Below are 21,055 nucleotides of genomic sequence, written 5' to 3'. Positions count from 1 at the left end.
ACTTTACAGTGGGAGAAGTGAGAGGTGCCTGAGGGGGTTCTGGGCTCAGGGTTGCAGCATTTGCATGGACCAGCTGCTCCCTCCTTTCTCCCAGCACAGGGTATATATTCCTCAGGTGATCAGAGGAATTACAATGGTAGACCCTTCTGGACTCTTCTCTCTTTACAGGAGATTTGGGTCAGGGATTGTAGGAGTGAGGTAAATTAGAACCCTGCCTCTCATCGAGTTTAAACCCCTCTGTCTGTGGTTTCTTCACCACAGCTGCTTGTGTCTGCTCAAAATCATCAGCTAGAAAAGAGATCTCATCCACGGTTTTTGTCATTTTGTCCCTCAGACACTGTTTTACACCATCTTTGCACATGTTTAACAAATGCTCCTGAGCAACAAAGTCAAACATTCCTTCAAAGCTTGTAACACCTTTGCCCCTTTCCCACTTCCCCATCAAATCGTTCATTTTGTTTACATGTCCCAGCCTGCTCGTACCAGCCCCCTCCTGGTGGAGTGGGAGGGATCTGGTGCAGCTTTTCCAGCATGTCCAATGTGTGTCTCTGCTGTCCCTCTTTCTCCTCAATAATTTGTTCTTTGGTTCCACAGATCACAGCCTCCTCTCTGGCATCCTCTGCCTGCTTCAGCGCCACAATTCACCTATGTCTGCGAGCTCAGCACCTCCACGTTTTCCACTGTTTCACTGTTTTCACTCATCTTGTTGCTTTTCTGTCCCTACTTCCCTTTCCTGAAATAAACAAGCGGAAAGGAGCAACCTGGTAACCTCTTTGACTCTGCTTCAGACACCACCCGTAACGTCTCACTAAAACTCTCCACACTAGTGGGTGAAGTGCAAATCTCACCCAGCAGAGCAAGCTGCTCATTTTACCCTGCTAACAGCACCACTGCGATGTACTTCCCCAGGTGCAACCTGGAAGTGGGCTACTCCTGAGCCTTTTCGCATACCAGTCTGGGCCCCCTCTCACACTGTGAGAAGCTGAAAACCCCTCCAGGTCCTGCATTCCCACAAACATTCCCAGGCAGGGACAGACCTAGGTGTGTTACATGAATGCTGTTGCCAACCACCCATGAACCAACAGTAGAAAGGTTCCAGCCAATTCTCCCCAGAGCTGTGTCATCTTGCCCTGATGAGAAGTCAGACCAGGGTAAGTTTATTACCCAGTCTGCCCCTCCCTCAAAGTGTCAAAGTGGAACGAACAATGCACCAGCCCCTGTTCCTGAGAAGATTTCCCTTTATACTTCAAACAACGCTCTGGTTTAGTAAAAAAAAAAACAAAAAAACAAACAAAAAAAACCAGATTAATTAAGTACAAAAAGATAGATGTTAAGTGATTGAAAATAATAACTTTGAAATAATAAGATCAAAGTAGATTATCTAAGAAATAAAGCAAAATCACAACCTGAGGTCTGTACGCTAGACAGTCTATATACACTCAGTGGCAGTCTTTTTGTGCTGCCGAAGCTTTGGGCGCCCACGTGATCATTGGCCGGGCAGTGGCATTCCTCGCTGTGCCCACTTCAGAATTTGCTGCTCTTTGTGTCTAGTAACGTATCCCCAGCAAGAAAGCTTCCAAAAGTAAAACACCACTGATGAGGGCAGCTGTGGGTTCAGTATAACCTCGCTCCTGATCTTGTGCTGCCCCGTGATATGGAGCAGCTGCTGGAGACCAGGAGCATTGAAAATGTCAGCCCAGAGTTCCTCAGCCCCTGCATTTTGCTTCCATCCCCTGGAGCTGGGGTCCCCATTGTTCTATAGATCTGCATCTTTGTAATAAGCCTGCTGCTGCAACATCCCCACAAAGCCTGTGGAAGGGAAGAAGGCAGCCGCTGCTACTCTGTGAACACCCACATCTTTCGAGGAGCCTCCAGCCCTGTCTATGAAGCTGCCACCTGCCCAGCAATCCCTCCAGACAGGTTCATACTGAGCTGGTTGCAGTTTGCAGCTGCAGATTGCTAGAGAGTAATGGCCAGGGTCTTCCTTTTACCTGTATTAATAACCAGACTAATGAGCACTGCTTCTTGCTGCACTGTTTAAGAAAGAAGAAAGGAAACAAACAAAGAGTCTACAACACCCCATCACACTTCAGTCTTCTCATACTCATGCCACACGGAAAGCCAGAACAGGAAAGGGAATTGAATCTCAAAGGAGAAAAAGCAAACCAAAAAACTTCAAGCTGTCTCTGGAGAGACAGACCGTGCTGCCACAACCCCTGACTCCAGTGATTCCGTGTACGTTGCTGTCCTGGGGCAGAAGCTGGTATTTGGAACAGAGGAACTGGATCCAATATTCAGTAACTCACTTGCACCCCTCTTTCCCAGGAATTGAATCAGCCCTCCTGGGATCTTTGCTGCTTGTTTAGAGGGTCAAAGTTCTCCCATCTCAGGCAGGAGAAGAACAGCAGCTCATGTCATGTCCCACCCGCTCCCTCCCTGCCGTCTTCCTCCTGGTCAGCATCCTTGGGCTGCAGGAGGCCCAGTTCTGGATCACCTTCCCTTTCTGCATCATGTATGTCATTGCTGTGCTGGGAAATGTCATTATTTCTGCATTATAAAGACTGAGTCGAGCCTGCAAGAGCTGATGCACCTCTTCCTGGCCATGCTGGCCATCACCGACCTGGTTCTATCCACGTCCACCCTGCCCAAAAAGCTGAGCATCTTCTGGCTGGGCTCCAGGGAGATTACGTTCTACGCCTGCCTCACCCAGATGTTCTTTGTCCACTCCATCTCGTCGGTGGACTCGGTACGAAACTGCAGAAAAACCTGAGTGTCTCTGGATTAAGTTTAGAAGTGGGTGCAACAAGAGTGATGTAGTGGTGGGAGTCTGCTATAGACCACCGGACCAGGGGGATGAGGTAGATGATGCTTTCTTCCGGCAGCTCACGGAAGCTACTAGATCGCATGCCCTGATTCTTATGGGTGACTTTAATTTTCCTGATATCTTCTGGGAGAGCAATACAGCGGCGCATAGACAATCCAGGAAGTTTTTGGAAAGCGTAGGGGACAATTTCCTGATGCAAGTGCTAGAGGAGCCAACTAGGGGGGGGCGCTTTTCTTGACCTGCTGCTCACAAACCGGGTAGAATTAGTGGGGGAAGCAAAAGTGGATGGGAATCTGGGGGGCAGTGACCATGAGTTGGTTGAGTTCAGGATCCTGAGGCAGGGAAGAAAGGTAAGCAGCAGGATACGGACCCTGGACTTCAGGAAAGCAGACTTCGACTCCCTCAGGGAACGGATGGCCAGGATCCCCTGGGGGACTAACTTGAAGGGGAAAGGAGTCCAGGAGAGCTGGCTGTATTTCAAGGAATCCCTGTTGAGGTTATAGGGACAAACCATCCCGATGTGTCGAAAGAATAGTAAATATGGCAGGCGACCAGCTTGGCTTAACGGTGAAATCTTAGCGGATCTTAAACATAAAAAAGAAGCTTACAAGAAGTGGAAGGTTGGACATATGACCAGGGAAGAGTATAAAAATATTGCTCGGGCATGTAGGAATGTTATCAGGAGGGCCAAATCGCACCTGGAGCTGCAGCTAGCCAGAGATGTCAAGAGTAACAAGAAGGGTTTCTTCAGGTATGTTGGCAACAAGAAGAAAGCCAAGGAATGTGTGGGCCCCTTACTGAATGAGGGAGGCAACCTAGTGACAGAGGATGTGGAAAAAGCTAATGTGCCCAATGCTTTTTTTGCCTCTGTTTTCACTAACAAGGTCAGCTCCCAGACTGCTGCGCTGGGCATCACAAAATGGGGAAGAGATGGCCAGCCCTCTGTGGAGATAGAGGTGGTTAGGGACTATTTAGAAAGGCTGGATGTGCACAAGTCCATGGGGCCGGACGAGTTGCATCCGAGAGTGCTGAAGGAATTGGCGGCTGTGATTGCAGAGCCATTGGCCATTATCTTTGAAAACTCGTGGCAAACCGGGGAAGTCCCGGATGACTGGAAAAAGGCTAATGTAGTGCCAATCTTTAAAAAAGGGAAGAAGGAGGATCCTGGGAACTACAGGCCAGTCAGCCTGACTTCGGTCCCCAGAAAAATCATGGAGCAGATCCTCAAAGAATCAATCCTGAAGCACTTACATGAGAGGAAAGTGATCAGGAACAGTCAGCATGGACTCACCAAGGGAAGGTCATACCTGACTAATCTAATCGCCTTTTATGATGAGATTACTGGTTCTGTGGATGAAGGGAAAGCAGTGGATGTATTGTTTCTTGACTTTAGCAAAGCTTTTGACACGGTCTCCCACAGTATTCTTGTCAGCAAGTTAAGGAAGTATGGGCTGGATGAATGCACTACAAGGTGGGTAGAAAGCTGGCTAAATTGTCGGGCTCAGCGGGTAGTGATCAATGGCTCCATATCTAGTTGGCAGCCGGTATCAAGTGGCGTACCCCAGGGGTCGGTCCTGGGGCCGGTGTTGTTCAATATCTTCATAAATGATCTGGAGGATGGTGTGGATTGCACTCTCAGCAAATTTGCGGATGATACGAAACTGGGAGGAGTGGTAGATACGCTGGAGGGGAGGGATAGGATACAGAAAGACCTAGACCAATTGGAAGATTGGGCCAAAAGAAATCTGATGAGGTTCAATAAGGATAAGTGCAGGGTCCTGCACTTAGGACGGAAGAACCCAATGCACAGCTACAGAGTAGGGACCGAATGGCTAGGCAGCAGTTCTGCGGAAAAGGACCTAGGGTTGACAGTGGACGAGAAGCTGGATATGAGTCAGCAGTGTGCCCTTGTTGCCAAGAAGGCCAATGGCATTTTGGGATGTATAAGTAGGGGCATAGCGAGCAGATCGAGGGACGTGATCGTCCCCCTCTATTCGACATTGGTGAGGCCTCATCTGGAGTCCTGTGTCCAGTTTTGGGCCCCACACTTCAAGAAGGATGTGGATAAATTGGAGAGAGTCCAGCGAAGGGCAGCAAAAATGATTAGGGGACTGGAACACATGAGTTATGAGGAGAGGCTGAGGGAGCTGGGATTGTTTAGCCTGCAGAAGAGAAGAATGAGGGGGGATTTGATAGCTGCTTTCAACTACCTGAAAGGGGGTTCCAAAGAGGATGGCTCTAGACTGTTCTCAATGGTAGCAGATGACAGAACGAGGAGTAATGGTCTCAAGTTGCAGTGGGGGAGGTTTAGATTGGATATTAGGAAAAACTTTTTCACTAAGAGGGTGGTGAAACACTGGAATGCGTTACCTAGGGAGGTGGTAGAATCTCCTTCCTTAGAGGTTTTTAAGGTCAGGCTTGACAAAGCCCTGTCTGGGATGATTTAACTGGGAATTTGGTCCTGCTTTGAGCAGGGGGTTGGACTAGATGACCTTCTGGGGTCCCTTCCAACCCTGATATTCTATGATTCTATGATTCTATGCTCTTGGCCCTGGCCTTGTATCGCTACATGTCCATCTGCTGCCCCCTCCGCCACTCCAGCATCCTGTCCGTCCCAGCCATAGTGACAAGGGAGAGCCTGGTGCTGGCACGTGGGGTCCTTCTGGTGAGCCCCTTCTCCCTCCTTGTCCGCACGCTGCCCTTCTGCCAGCGCTGCCTCATCTCCCACTCAAACTGCGAGCACAGGGCCGTGGTGAAGCTGAGGTGTGGGAATGCTACAGTCAGTGCCATTTATGGCCTGTTTGTGGCTTTTATGCTGGTGAGATTTGATGTGCTTATCATCTCTGTGTCCTGTGCTACGATCCTCAAGGCCGTGCTGAGGCTGCTGCCGTCTCAAGGCCTTCAGCACCTGCACATCTCTCTTGTGTGTCGTCCTGGTGTACTACAGCCCTGGCCTCTTCATCTTCCTCACCCACCCCTTTGACCTCAATGTTCCCCACCATGTCCACATCCTGGTGGTCAATCTCTGTGGGTGCCCCCCCATGCTAAACCCTCTTGTGTATGGGGTGAAAAACAAACAGATCCGGGAGAGGGTGCTCCGTATCTTCCAGCAGAAAGGAATCTGAGCAGTGTGTGCCTGTCTAATTTAATCTAGGAATATACAACATTCATCACCATGGCATCTGGCTCCTTCATGATCTGACATCACTCACAGTGGTATGTGATCGTAGAACTGTCGCCATGGACTCTGAGTGGGCTCCTTATTTGCATTAGCCCTTCTGTGTCTGGGTGCCCGTGTCTGGGTGATGCAGGCACCCAGAAACAGCAACCAAAAACCAGACTGTCCAGGTAAAACCAGGATGTGTGGAAACCGCATTAAGTCTCATTTGAGGCTGTGAACTTTTGTTATCCTTATGTCTCTGGGCTTTTCCTGTACTCTTCACTCACACCCTTATGCTCAGGGGCAGGAGGCTGGGGCGGAGGCATCTGTCTGTAAATAGGTTGGTCGTTTAAGACTCTCAGCACCTAAGCAGATCTCGCTGGGACAGAAGAAGGGAGTAACTGCATTCTAGATAAAAGCCAGTTTTCTCCAGCATCTCAGCAGAGGGAAGGGTGTAGAAGGAATGAAACCCCCCCAGAAGAGGGAACAGAGAGAGGAGGGTTTGGTCCAGCCCTTTATAAACCCAGAGACTGTATAAACAAAAAAGGACTAGATAAAATCATAGAGGATAGGCCCATCAATGGCTATTAACCAGGATGGGCAGGGATGGTGTCCCTTCCCTCTGTTTGCCAGAAGCTAGGAATGGTCGACAGGGTATGGATTCCCTCTGGAATACTTGGCATTGGTCACTGTTGGAAGACAGGATACGGGGCTACATGGAGCTATGGTCTGGCCCAGTATGGCCGTTCTTATTATCTTATGTTCACTAAGGCAGAGAATGGTGGGCAGGTATTGTATCGTGTGTATTCGGGATCTCTTGTGCTGTCTAAAGTAAAGGAAATGTTTTAGAAACCCCATTTGCAAGGCCTGGGTCTGTTGCTTTAACAATCCTGTGCCCGGAAAGAGAGAAACTAGAAACAGAGTGCTCCCAAAGGGGAGCTATGGCAAGGGTGTGCTGAAGCAATGGGAGAGTCTGGGAGAGCTGAACCACGTTAGGGTGAAGAGAACAGCTTGTGGACCTCTTCACACAGGTTTGGGATCACCCAGCCCCACTCTCCTTCCACTCACAGTCCCCTAGCATCAAGGAAGCAGCTCCAGGTTTGCTGTCACAGACCTGCGCAAACTCCCGTGGCTGGATGCCCACCAGATGGGGGCCTCTCGCTCTGAGTTTCTAGCTCTGGGTCTCTAGGCCCAGTCTCAGGGTGCAGCTTCCATTCTAGCGCCTCCTTCTGGGAGCGGGGAGCTGCACACCAAGGGCCAAGGCCCTGAGGCTTGTTTCCTTTGCTCTGTACCTCGGCATGCTTTTCTCCTACGGTACAGAGGAGAATGCAGTCTTTTTCAGGACATGGATGTCTGTCTTATATAAAAATACAAATTAGGATTCAGAGAGCTCCAGTTCTATAGGTACATTGCTGTGACACTCTCTACCCCCAAAGCAAAACCCTGGCACCCCACTTTCACCACTGTTATATAGTTCCAACAAATCTTGTACAAAATATGTCATGTGAGGTATCTATGGAAACGCCGTGGTTTGCTGCATGTGATTATCCTATCTGTGTGTCTGTATCATTTTTGCCTATGAAGTAACAAATGTTGATGAGCTACCTGTATTTCAAATGTGTTTGCTCCTGTGGTAACGCCCACAAAGTAGTTTAAATCCAGTCTAGTCAGCACATTGTGAATGGATATTTGAGTGGGTGGCTCATCGATGAACACAATGGGCCATGGTAGAAGCTTGTCCCCGCCTGTAGCCGAAATATGGGTAAAGGCCCCTGCTGTGACTCATCAAAGCATGCAAGGACATGTGACCAGTTCATGTGACACGGGACTCCATCTTGTGCCTGTACTTTTCCACGAACTGTGCTGGTATCTCTGTTTGGGACAATGAAGTTCCCTCCACATGGCAGAAACTAGAAAAGGGGGAAGTGTTATCACCACTTGGTCTCATTCCCCCCACAACTCAACACTTTAGAACACAGCTAGAAGAAAAAAACTTTGACTGGAGAGGTGGTCAGAGGTTGGAAAGAAGAAAGGCAGGGACCTCTTGAAAAGTCCACCAATCAGAACAGATGTGTCCTGAATACAACGAGGCAGGTGATATCGCTGAATACTTCACTAGCTTTGAGACGCTATTTGTGATTCATATGATTCCTGATAACCGGAAGATGCCCACTTTAGTTGCAAAGTTAATTGGTGAAGATCTGGATCTAGTCAATAAAATGCTAATTGAGAATCATTTAGATTATTCTAAATTCAAAGAAATGGATTTGAAACAATTTCAGATTACTCCTGAAACATATAGAGTGAAACTGACAAATCCTCAGAGGGGTGCTGGTATGAGTAATGCGGAATATGTGAATAAAATGAAGGATTTGATGGGGAAGTGGGCAAGGAGCAAAGGTGTTACAAGCTTTGAAGGAGTGTTTGATGTTGTTGCTGAGGAACATTTCTTAAATATATGTTAAGATGATGTAACACAGTGTCTGTGGGAGAAAAGCGTGAAAATTGTGGATGAGATGGCTTCTCTAGGTGATGATTTTGAGCAGACACAAGAATTGATTATGAATAAAGCACAGACAGAGTGTTTTACACTTGGTGGGAAGCATGTTCCTTTTTACCCCATTCCTCTTTGCTCCACAGAGGGCAAGCAAAAATGCAAAGTCCCCTTACATCCTTACCTCACCCCGGGCATACCAAGACACCAAAGATAAACTTAGACTGAGATCCCTACTGAACGGGACACTGAGGGAAAAGAAAAAACAGTAAATTAATACATACTGAGGTTCATAGAGCAATTGAACAACCCAATGGATGTTGAACAAACCAAATTGTCCAAGCAAAAGGCATGGTAGAATAAAAATATATGGAAACATCTACCTGGGATAAAAGATTTGGTGATGATGTTAAATCTGATGATGCAAAGTTTGATACTAATAGTAAACCTAACAACAAAGAATTTGGCAGTGATGGTAAATCTGATGAAAAGTTGTAATATGCATGATTTTTGGGAAAAGCTATTTGCCGTGCTATGAGTAGTAAACAAGAAGACCTATAGTGCTTCTCAGGGGATAGTGCTTCTCAGCCAACATCTGTAAAGAGGGTCAAAGCTTCTCTCAGCAGGGAACGCATAATAAACCTGGTCTGCTGTGTAAAAGGGGAAACTGAGTCACACCACTTCATGGCCTTGTAGAATATCGTTGTTGAGATATCACCAGTTGGAAAAGCACAATGGTAAACAATGCTGCACAGACATTAATAGAGTTTCTCTAGTGACCCTAAGAAGGCACACTTGCTGACTTTTGAGTTCACTAGCCTGATCTACAAAGTGTTGGAGGGACACAGAACTTTGCAAGAACACCTGTGGGTAACACCACAATGCTTGCAACATTTGGGAGTTGTATGGTCAAAACCCAATTAAGGCATTTGGCACACTGACACTGCATTAGTCATTGAGAAACACTCCTGCAGTAAACTAAGGGGCGAGTTCTGATATTATGTGCTCCAAAGCAACACCCTCGCGTCACCATATTTACCATGGTCATATGATTACCATGTGTTTTATATAAAGTTTGTCCTGTAATGTATCAATGGACAAGTTATCATTTACAGAACATGATTACCCTATTTGTATGCATGTATTCTTTTTTACCTAAAGTTATGAATATTGACTATGTACCTGTATTTCAAATGTGTTTGCTCTTTGGTAACAGCCACAATGTAGTTCACATCCCATCTAGACAGCATATTATGAATGAACCATTCAAGGTAATGGTGCATTAAGAAACATGATAGGCCTTAGAAGAAGATTATCCCCACCTGATGGATGTTCCTGTGAATGTTGAGCCAGGATATGGATAATGGCCCCTGCTATGAATTATCGAAGCATGCAAGGGCACGTGACCAGCTCATGTGACACTGAACTCCGTCTTGTGCCTGAAGATTCCCACTAACTGCGCTGGGGGCTTTTGCTTGGAAAAATGAAGTTCCCTCCACATGGCAGAAGCTGTAATGGGGGAAAGTGACATTGTCACTTGGACTCACTCCCCCCACAACTCAACACCCGGAACCACCTCAGGGATAAGAACTGAACTGGGTATGTTGTCCCAAGCTGAAGGGGTTTCTATCCTGTGTCTGAAAGATGGGTGGGCTGTTTTTCCCATCAGGGTGAGACACTCCTTGATTCAAATCCTGTCTTGCATACAGATCTTAGATTGCAATTTTGGTTATTTCTTAAGTAACCAACTTTGATCTGTTCTCTAAAACTTATAACGACTTAAAATCCATCTTTCTGTACTTAGTACAACTGCTTTCTATTTATTTACCTAAAACAGTGTGTTGTTTGAAGTAAAAAGGGAAATCTGCTGAGGAACATGGGATGGTGTATTGTCCTCTCCACATTGAGGGAAGGGGGCAGGGCAGTAAACTTACACTGGTCAGTCTTCTGACAAGGGAAAGACATTACAGCTCTGATGTAAGTGTGTAAGTGCAAGACCTGGATGGGCTTGAAGCTTTTCAGAGCCTCACAGTATGAGAGGGGCCCAGGTTGGTATGTCAGAGTGCTCAGTGGTACCCCTGTTGAACCCTACAGAAGTCTGTCACGGACACCCAATGAACACACCCTATGACAGTATGAGTCCATTTCCCGCTTATCATGCATTCAGTTACTGATGGAGAGACTGCTGTTATGGCAGGAAACTCAGGACTCTTGGGTTCTGTCTGTCATTCTCTGTTTGACTTTGACCAAGTCATGTCTTCCTGTCCTTCAGTTTATCTATGGATATAATAGGGATATGTTCATAGTGACTTTCCTTTGCTACGTATTTAGAAGATCCTTCAATGAAAGGTTCTATGTGGTATGATAATAGTTAATGTGAGAATTACTGATCTTTGATCACTTAGTGAAAGTCCCAAGTGCCTCCAGAAAGTGTTTGTGTCTCCCCTCAGTCATCTTTCTCCAGATCTGTCTGTCTACTATCTACCCATCTCTCCTGGGCACTTAGCATCAGACCCTAAGAGACCTAGGCACGCTCCCTAGCTTCCTTAGTAATCAACTATAATTTCTAAATATACACACATACAAAGAGCAGCCAATTCCTCTCTGACCTAGAACAGAGCTCAAGAGTTCTCATTTCCCTTTGGGAAAGTCCCTTAATTGCTGTTTACTGTTAAAGCTGGATAACAAGCACACAGCACGGCAATGGAAAGAGAGGGACTGGCTAGAGAGTGTCTGGTCTCCAGCCTGTTTGCATCCAGGCACCGTTTCTCCCCTAGGAGCTGGGCGAACCCCACTGGGATTGCACAGAGCTATATTATAAACAGTGCACATCCCTGTGTCAGCTCTCGGCATGGGATACTTCTGCAGATGCTGGGGTGACAGAGGAGTGGGACACGGCTGCCTGAGGGGGATTCCCAGCAAAGAAACTTCCGTCCCAGAAATCACAGGTACCCATCTCTTTCGGTTTGACAAACCAAGTGCAACATACGTATGATGGGACAGAGAGTAGGTCTGAATTCATTTCTGCTCCACACAGCCACTAAACATCCCAGGGCCCTTGCCACAGGTGCTGAATTTGCTCTAGCATCATGGGCCAAAATGCCCCTCTTTACTGTGACCCTCGATGATGGGCTCCAGCCCTAACATGGCTTAATTTCAGTGGCACAGTGGATCCTTCAGGATGAAAGTTGTTAGTAGACGTCCAATACAAGGCTAGATTCAGAGGTCGCGAGCCGCAGTTTGCTCAGTCCTCTGTTGCAGCCCTGCTGTCATGTTTTAAATGTAGACAAGCCCTCAAGCAGATATTGCAGAAAAACATCCAGTCTGGAGTAAGAACTGAGTAAAACCTCAAGAGCCAGCTGTGTGTTAATGCACAGACACTGTAACCACCTCCTCTTGAAATTTAGGGCTTTGCCTGTTAATGGGGTAGGGGAGGGGGTGGGGCTCTTACGAGAATTTATCTGCTGAAAAGCATGGAGGTGCCAGGGCTCCTCGCTCGGATAAATACAACAATTTTTCCATGTGGGCAAGACATCTTCTCCCCTAGCTTCATTCCCAAAGTTGGCTGAACTGTTATGCCATGAAACTTTTAAAATGCAATTCAACCGGAAGTAGACACCCAACATGGGAAATTTCAGATTAATGTTTGTCAAACTTATATGCAACTGAAAATGAAGTCTTGTCATTGAAGGTGTCAGACAGACTCAACTCTGGGTGATGCCACCAGCACCACCAACTATGGCCAATCCATTTGTGAATCCCGTTCAGCTAAGCTCTTTGCTCCACTAATGTCTGTGGCAAGGAGTTCCACAGGCCAAATATGTTTTATGTAACAAGTTTTCTTTTATCAATTTTATATGTTCAGCTTTTCAGTGTAATTGAATATTCCTTTGTTTGTGTGTTATGAGACAGAATAAATATAAATGCCTGGACTACTTTCTATATTGATAGATTCCTAGGGTTTATAGTCAGAGGGGACCATTAGATCATCCAGTCTGACCTCCTGTGTAAGACAGGCCATTACATTTCTCCCAGTTACCCCAGTATTGAGCTCCATAACTTGTGTTTGAATAAGACCTGGTCGACACCAGGATTTGATATCATGGAATCAAAAGAGCAACAGAGTTAAAAGGTGCTACAAGGATCAGCTAGTCTAACCTCTGCCTAGATGCAGGATTTGTTGTGTCTAAACCACCCCAGACAGATGACTATCCAGCCTCCTGTTGAAAACCTCTAATGAAGGACTTTCCACAACCTGCCTGGGCGTCTGTTCCATTGTCCTCATGTTCTTACAGTTGGGAAGTTTATCTGAGATTAAATCTAAATCTGCTGTGCTGTAGTTTGAACCCATTGCCTCTTCCCTGCCCCATGTGGCAACAGAGAACAACTTTCCTCCATCTTTTTTATGGCAACCTTTCAAGTATCTCAAGACCGCTCTCAGGTCCCCCGAAAATCCTCCCTTTTCCAAACTGATCATACCCAGTTTCTTTAGCCTTTGCTTGTATGGCTTCCATTCCACCCTGTGGCTCATCTTTGTCACTTGCCTCTGGATCCTTTCCAGTTTCTCTACATCCCTCCTATATATTGGAGACCCAAACTGGGCACAATACTCCAGCTGAGGCCTCACCATCACCAAGAAAAGGGCTACTCTCCCCTCCCGTGACTGGCATGCTAGGCCTCTGCTAATGCAAATGAAAAGTGCATTTGCTCCTTTTTGCAATCGAAAAAAAAATCACACCCCTCAGAGATATAGCTAGAGCAACCTAACCCTGGTATATACAGCAAGAAGTCTACTGAAGAATTCTTCATCGAAAGAGCTACTACCTCTCAGAGAGGTGGAACAACTACACTGATAGGAGTACCCCCACCGAAGTACCCACAGGGTTCTTGGTGGTGGAAATGGGGTCACTTTTGAAGATAACATCCAACTTCTTATAAAAATGGCAGCTCTGTGGCACAGCAACACAGATACTGTTTGCCTCCCCTGCCTTCTGGTACGCGTGCCTCAGGTCCTTCCCATTTGTTGTGCACTGCAGGGTGTCCTGATCACAGCTCTTTTCCCACAAGCTGCATGAAATCTGCCCTTAGGTATCGCAGTTCCTAGGGCTGGAGCGCAGATGGGACTGCACAGCCTCCTCTCCCCAGATACGGAGCAGATTCAGGAGCTCCACAGTGGCCCAAGCGTGGAGCTGCCATGGCCACCTGGGAAAGTGTGGTGTGAGCACTCCACACCCAGCAAACGGGAAGATTAATTTTAAAATTCCTGAGCCTTTAAAGGGGGAAGGCTGGAAGCTGTTCACCTCGTTGGAGGGGAGAGGAGTTGAAACTGTTCACCACAGCAGTCAGGATGGGCAATGTTGGATGCCTTGTGGAGCCAATTTCAGCAATAAAATAAACAAAAATTTTCCGTAAAAAGCCTTAAACCTCCTGTCAAAGTGATTATATTCTGTCACTGAAACTGAGCAGTTCCGTTGTTGAAAGTGGCTTTGCAGTGTGTACACCGCCGCTGTTTCTTCATCAAAAACTGCTTTGAGCGAAAAAAAACTTGGTAGTATAGATAAGGCCTAAGGACCAATGATGAATAACCAGTATCCACACTTGTGTTTCCTACTGGTGCCCAGTAAGGTTTCCCACACCACGATGAGTGGGAATTATTGAGGCAGAGAGCACCATAAAATATGGAATTCAGATTAGTAAGGTCAGTTGTTCATAGTTCATTTCTCTGAATTATTAAAATATCATTTTTCAGTGTGTGAAGGGCGACCAATCTGCTTCACCCATGAGAACAGCCCCCAATAGTACATGCATTGACTCATTTAACACTGTCTCTCCATCCAGGTAATTTTACTGCGACCATCACTCTGGGCATCTACAGGAAGTCATGGAAACACGTGGTACAAGCAGCAGAGAACTTCTCTCCTACTCTATGTCAGATTCCAACACAACCGACTTCACCAACCCCTCCACCTTCATCCTGCTGGGCATTCCTGGCCTGGAGGCAGCCCATGTCTGGATCTCCATCCCCTTCTGCACCATGTTCGCCATCGCCGTCTTGGGGAACTTCACCATCCTCTTCATCGTGAAGACGGAGCCGAGCCTCCATGAGCCCATGTACTATTTCCTCTGCATGCTGGCTGTTACCAACCTGATCCTGTGCACGTCCACCCTGCCCAAAATGCTGGCAATCTTCTGGTTCAATTCCAAGGAGATCAATTTCAATGCCTGCCTCACCCAGATGTACTTCACTCACTGCTTCTCAGTGATGGAGTCTGGAATCTGTGTGGCCATGGCCTTGGATCGCTACGTGGCCATCTGTGATCCCCTGAGACATTCCACCATCCTGACAAACCCTGTGGTGGCCAAGATGGGCCTGGCCGTGGTTCTGCGCAGCAGCATAGTCATACTGCCCTTTCCCTTCCTGGTAAGACAGTGGCCATATTGCACAACCAACAGCATCCCCCAGCCGTACTGTTTGCACATAGCCGTGGCGAAGCTGGCCTGTGCCGACACCCATGTCAGTACTTTCTACGGACTCTTTGTGACATTCGGTGTGATGGGTCTGGATGGGATTTTTATCGCTGTGTCCTATACCCAGATCCTCAGGGCCATATTCAGCCTCCGCACAAAGGACTCCCGGCTCAAGACATTTGAAACCTGCGTCTCCCACCTCTGTGTCATTTTAGCCTTTTACATCCCACGTCTTTTCATCTCCCTCATGTACAGATTTGCCCAGAATGTACCCCTTCATTTCCACGTTCTCATTGCCAACGTGTACCTCCTGGTGCCCCCCATGCTAAACCCCATCATCTACGGGGTGAGGACCAAAAAGATCTGGGTAAGACTGCTCCGGCTCTTTACTCATAAAGGGGCCTAAAGTTTCCTTCATGTGCTCTGAATCTGAGAATGAGCTCCATGCAGAGTTGTCTGGTGACATGGTGCTGGGCCCCCTTCCCTGAATCACTTACTGGACAGTCAAATTGACGTTAAATCCTTTCTTGGACTTACTGTGCTGTGTCAGTGTGACAAACTGAGGAATCGGTTTGTGTATAGCTCATAGGATTGCCACCATTCTAATTGTTTTTAACTTGACCTCTGAGGCCCCGCATCCTGCCCAGTCTATTCCCCAAAGCCCTGCCCCCTGCCCCACCTCTTTCCACAAGGCAGCTTCCCCTGTTCCATCTCCCGAAAGGCCCCGCTCGCTTCTCAGCCTCTTCCTCCCATGCCCCGCCCAAGCTACGCCTTTCCCCCCAAAGCACCATGCTGTTGCTCGCTCCCCTCCTTTCCAACCCCATCCACTTGCTGGACCATCTCCATCATGCTCCCCTCCCCCACCGTAATCTGGGCTCCCCATGCTGCAGGGCTGGGATGGGATCTGGTGCAGCCTGGCAAGGAACCTGCATTGAGTACAGTGAGGACACAGTTCTGGGGCTGACAGGCCTGTCTGGAGCACAGAGGGAAGCCAGGAAACCCTATAAAATCAGCTGAGCTTTGGGAGCAGGACTTTGAGGCAGGCAGCCGAGATTGTGCACCATAAAGCTTGTGGGCCCCGAAAGCTCAGCTGTAAAGTTCTGAGGAAAGAGACTATTGTGTGGCTTATTTCCTTAGCTTTCAGCAATGGTCTTAAGTTGCAGTGGGGGAGCTCTAGGTTGGATATTAAGAAACACTATTTCAGTAGTGGACGGGGGGGGGGGTGAAGCACTGGAATGGGTTACCTAGGGAGGTGGTGGACTCTCCATCCTGAGAGGTTTTTAAGGCCTGGCTTGACAAAGCCCTGGGGGATGTTTTAGTTCATGTTGGTCCTGCTTTGAGCAGGGGGTTGGACTAGGTGACCTCCTGAGGTCCCTTCCAACCTTAATCTTCTATGATTCTATGATTCCACGATATTTGGCTTGTTGAACTGCTCTCCACAGTCATTATTTGAGCAAAGAGCTTAAGTGAATGGGATTCACAAATGGATAGGTGGTGCTGGTGACACCACCGTTAATGAAGTTTATCTGACAACATCAGTTAGAAGACCTTATTTTCAGTTTCTTATAAGTTCAAAAAATCTTTAATCATTTGGACTGGAATTTCCCACACTGGGTGTCTGCTTCAGTCTGAATTGGGATTTTTTGAAACTTACAGGCAAAACAGTTTGTTCTACTTTTCAAATGACATTAGGACAGAAGATGTCTTGTTCATGTTGACATTTTTTATAGTTATTCCAGTTCAGAGCCCTAGCACCTCCATGTCTTACGGGACATAAAAGTCAGATAGTAACCCTCCTGTTAACAGCCATAGACCTGAAATGCAAGAAGAGGATGTGAGGAAGAAGAGGATGTGAGGAAGAAGAGGATGTCAGTTCTCTGAGCATTAACAGAGAACTGACTCCTGAAGTCCTTCATATCTCTTGGGTGAATACCATCTGGTGCTGGTGATTTACTACTGTTATGTTTATCAATTTGTTCCAAAACCTCCCCTTATCACTTGGAGGAAGGTGCTTAGCCAAATGGGATTCAGAAATGGATTGGCCATTGTATGTCAAGATGGGGGCACCACCTTTTGTTTGGGCTCTCTGACTGTGCCACTGAAATGCAGCCAGCTTGGGGTGAGAGGCCATAAGCCAGGGTCAACAGGGATTCAGAGAAAAGAGAGATATTTTGGCTAGTGATACTGAAGCAAACACGTCACCAGTGGCAAGGGCCCTGAATGTTTAATGGCCACGCAGAGTGGAAAGGACCACAGAGACCTATTCTCTGTTGCATCACGCCCAGGTTGCACTGAGTTTGTCGAGCAGGTGAGTTTCTCAATGAGAGATGGGTCCCTGTGAATTCTGGGATGGAAGCATCTTCCCTGGGAATCACCATGAGGTTGTCATGACCGACACCTCTCTCACATCAGCTTCTGCAGCAATATCCGACGCCAAAAGCCAACACGGCGGGTGCACCATTTGTAATATAGCTCTGTGCAATCCCAGTGGCGTTTGTTCAGCCTCTAGTGGTGAATCGATCATCTGAATGGGAATAGGCTGGAGACAAACCTGTCTGCACTTCTGTGTTCTGTATCCACCTTTAAGAGTAAACGGTAATTAAGGGAACTTCCTAAAAGAAGATGAAAACACTCAGGCTCTGTGCTCTGTGTTTTTGTGTATATTTAATATTAGAGTTGATTATTAAGAAAAATAGAGATAATGTCTTAGCCTCCCTAGGGTCTGATAGACTGTAAATGTCTAGGAGATCTGGGTAGCCAGCACACAGACTGATCTGCAGAAAGATGCCTGAGGGGAGAAAAGAACAGTATCTGCAGACGCATGGGGCTGTTGCTAGGAGATGAGAGATCAGTGTGATGGGTTCAGTCACAGAGATCCCCTTGGGACTGTCACCTGATGTGCTGAAATTACCTCTGAGCCAGTTTTCCCTTCCAGCTTGGGATTTCCAGAACCCTGCCTTATTGAGTCAGACACACTGGCCTGCTGCAACGGAGAGCTAGGATCTGGGCCACCCCCCGAAAGCGGCAGGCTTTAGCTGAAAACAGCTCAGCAGGATACCTGTCTCTAGCACCCAGACACCCAATTTCCAATGAGATCCAAACCCCAAATAAATCCATTTTACTCTGTATAAAGCTTATACAGGGTAAACTCATAAATTGCCCACCGTCTTTGCATTGAAGGATCTTCAAAACACCTAGCAAAGGAAAGTCTCTATGAATATATCCCCATGATACTGATAGGTAAACTGAGGGATGGGGAGAGATGACCTTGGCTAAGGACTCACAGAGAATGACAGACAGAACTGATGGGTCCTGTCTTCCGTGATGTTATCACGGTCTCTCCGTGAGTAGCTGAACACATGGCAAGAAGGAAACAGACTCAATTCTAGCAGGGTCTGTTCATTGGGTGGCTATGACAGAGTTCCCCTGGATGCAGCCTGGAACTGGGGTACCACTGAGCCCTCTGACATACCAATATGGGCCCCCTCTTACACACTGAGGATATGATAAGATGGAATCTTCTCTAGATCTTGCACTTATCCCCATACACATAAAGCCATACACATGCAGAGATACACCCAGCTGCAGTTATATGAATACTTTCACTAGCCACTCTCAGCCACTCCCTCAGTGTGTAGATGACAATGAACCCACCTGTGTTCCTGAGCAGATTTCCCTATACACTTCAAACAACACACAGTTTCAGGTCGAAAAAGATAAACAAATTTATTTGCTACAGAAAGATAGATTTTAAGTGATTATAAGTAATATTGCACGGCTCAAAGTTGGTTACATAAGAAATAAACCAAATCACCTTCTAAGTTCTCTACACTAGATAGGATTTCAATCAAGCAGTGTCTCATCCCGATGATAGAAACAGTCAACCAATCTTGCATACCCAGGCTAAGAATCCCCTTCAGCCTGGGACCACATCCCCAGTTCAGTCCTTGTTGCTAAGTTTTTTTGCAGGTGTTGGGTTGTGGGGGAGTGAGGCCAAGTGATGATGTCGCTTCCACCTTTTACAGTTTCTGTCATATGGAGTGAATTTCATTTTCCCAAAGCAAATGTTCCCAGCACAGTTAGTGGAAAAATACAGGCACAGGATGGAGCCCAGTGGCTGGCCTCATGTCCTTGCATGCTTCAGTGATTCATAGCAAGGACCATTACCCATATACTAGCGAGAACATTCACAGGAAAGTCCATCAGGTGGGGATAAGCTTCTTCCAAGGCCTATTGTGTTTCTTAATGGGCCATAATTTGAATGGTTTGTACGGGGAGACTTTGGAAAACCAGTAAAGTGCCTGAAACCACCATGGCTTATTGCTAAAAGGAGCCAAGTCAGCAGGCTGTAAATTGGCCATTCAGCAGTCAAGGTTGAGCCAAGGCGGGTGGGGGGTAACCACAGAGAGGGCAGCTTGATCCCGCGTCCTTTCTGATAAGAATTGTGTTGACGTTGCTGATACATGCATTTTAGAAGAGCAGGATGTGCTCCAGGAATGTCTATTGGGGTCTCAAGGCTGCAAACTCAGGAAAAACCCACACCTGGTTAATCAATAATCAAAAGAAACCCTCTTGCTTGCCCATTGGAATTGCTTGCTTAACAAGTTTTCTTTAAGGGACATGTCATTCTATTACTAATGTATAAATAAGGGGAGGGGGAGGTTGAGGTGGTGGGACTCTTCGGGACTGGTCTCTTCCTCTGGATTCATCTTGTGTTCCCAACTGGCAGACGGGCTGCCGCTGTGCCACTCGAAAGCCACACTCAGCTTTGGTAATGATCAAGGATTGGGGGTGTTTTATTAACCTGTTGCGGACGTGTGTATAAGTGCTTGAGACTAAGTAAAGTTTAGCTTTAAGTGAAAGCACTCGTGTGTTGTCCTGTTTGTGCCAGCCATCTATCGGTGGGACGGCCTTGCCTCCCCTGATTTATTTCTTGACACCACCTCGAACAGAGTAAAAGTTACCAAGAGCTTTGGGTTGAAAGAACTCTGGGTTACAGGTTTATCCACAATGTAATGGGTAGACTGGATGTAAACTACATTGTGGCTGTTACCAAGGAGCAAAGAAGTTTGAAATACTGGTACATATTGGTACAGAATGTTATATATCACCCCTTAATTTACTGCAAAAGTGTTAGTCACTGACTGAGGCAGAAGCAGTGTGCCCAAGGCCCTCTTTAGATTTTGACCATTCAACTCCCAAGTGTTGCAATCATTCTAGTTTTACCCATAGGTGCTGTTGAAAAGTTCTGTGTAGTTTTACCACTTTGTAGATCAGCCCAGTGATCTCAAAACTCAGCCTTCTCTAGGTCACTAGAAAACCTCTCCTTTTATCTCTTCAGCATTGTTAACCTTTGTACTTTTCCAACAGGCAACTCAATAGAGATATTCATCAATGCCACGAAGACGTGTGCCTCAGCTTCTCCTTCCATGCAGGAGATCAGGTTTAATTATGTTTTCCCTACTCTGACAAGCATTGAGCCTGTTTACAGGTGTTAGCTGAGAAGGAGTGTCCTCAGACGTTATCACTGGTTTCCGATGTATTGTTATTGTACCACATCTTTTGTTTGGACAGTTTGTTTTTTTCAAGACTCACTGTGTCTTTCAACTCCTCCCTGAACCTTACCATGTGTTTAGTTACTGTTCCCTCCCCACCCTTAGTTTCCCCTTCAGTAAGGATCTCAGGCTAAGGTTATCTTTGGGGTCTTGAAAAGCCAGGGTCTGGTGAGGTAAGGATATAAGTGGACTTTGTGTGTTAGCTAGCCCTCTGTGGAGCTTCTTCTCAACCCCAGAGTTATGCCCATGAAAAAATCCGCCCCTCACGTGTACTGTTCCTGTGATCTCAACTTCAAGCACTAGGTCCTTTCCCATCTCCCTATCCTCAAAGGTTGTGATCTCTACTCTCTGGGGGAAGAGGAGTGTCCTTTCTCAGCAGCACTTTCATAGCTCTTTCTGTTTCTTACCAGCCCAGGGAATTTCCTCCTACCCTCTGTCTGATGGGTCATTAGCATTTTCACAGACAACCACTTCTTTAGTAGGATCTGCATCCTGTTTGAAAAAGACAGAGCTCGTTTCCACAAGAACATCAGGAACAAAGGGCTGAAAAATGA

At 46.8% G+C, this 21,055-nt stretch overlaps 2 protein-coding genes and 1 pseudogene across 3 annotated transcripts in view; 2 read left to right on the top strand and 1 right to left on the bottom strand.

Annotated features, from left to right (window-relative positions):
• Positions 1 to 21,055, bottom strand: part of LOC311514553 (olfactory receptor 52R1-like) — a gene marked incomplete at both ends in the record, with an annotated part of 69,502 nt that overhangs the window by 42,482 nt on the left and 5,965 nt on the right. The window lies entirely within an intron of this gene.
• On the top strand, positions 2,412 to 5,949 carry LOC311514627 (olfactory receptor 52L1-like; annotated as a pseudogene). The gene is made up of 2 exons: positions 2,412 to 2,746; positions 5,361 to 5,949. The product of its transcript is annotated as an olfactory receptor 52L1-like (transcript).
• Positions 14,405 to 15,352, top strand: LOC311514598 (olfactory receptor 52R1-like; the record flags this gene model as incomplete). The annotated part of the gene is made up of 1 exon (XM_084617164.1): positions 14,405 to 15,352. The coding sequence occupies one exon, from the start codon at positions 14,405 to 14,407 to the stop codon at positions 15,350 to 15,352; it is 948 nt and encodes a 315-aa protein (XP_084473290.1).

This window comes from Lepidochelys olivacea (assembly GCF_965140295.1).
Source record: "Lepidochelys olivacea isolate rLepOli2 genome assembly, chromosome: 1".
In the NCBI taxonomy this organism is placed as follows: Eukaryota; Metazoa; Chordata; order Testudines; family Cheloniidae; genus Lepidochelys; species Lepidochelys olivacea.
This window is presented reverse-complemented; position numbering and strand designations above follow the sequence as displayed.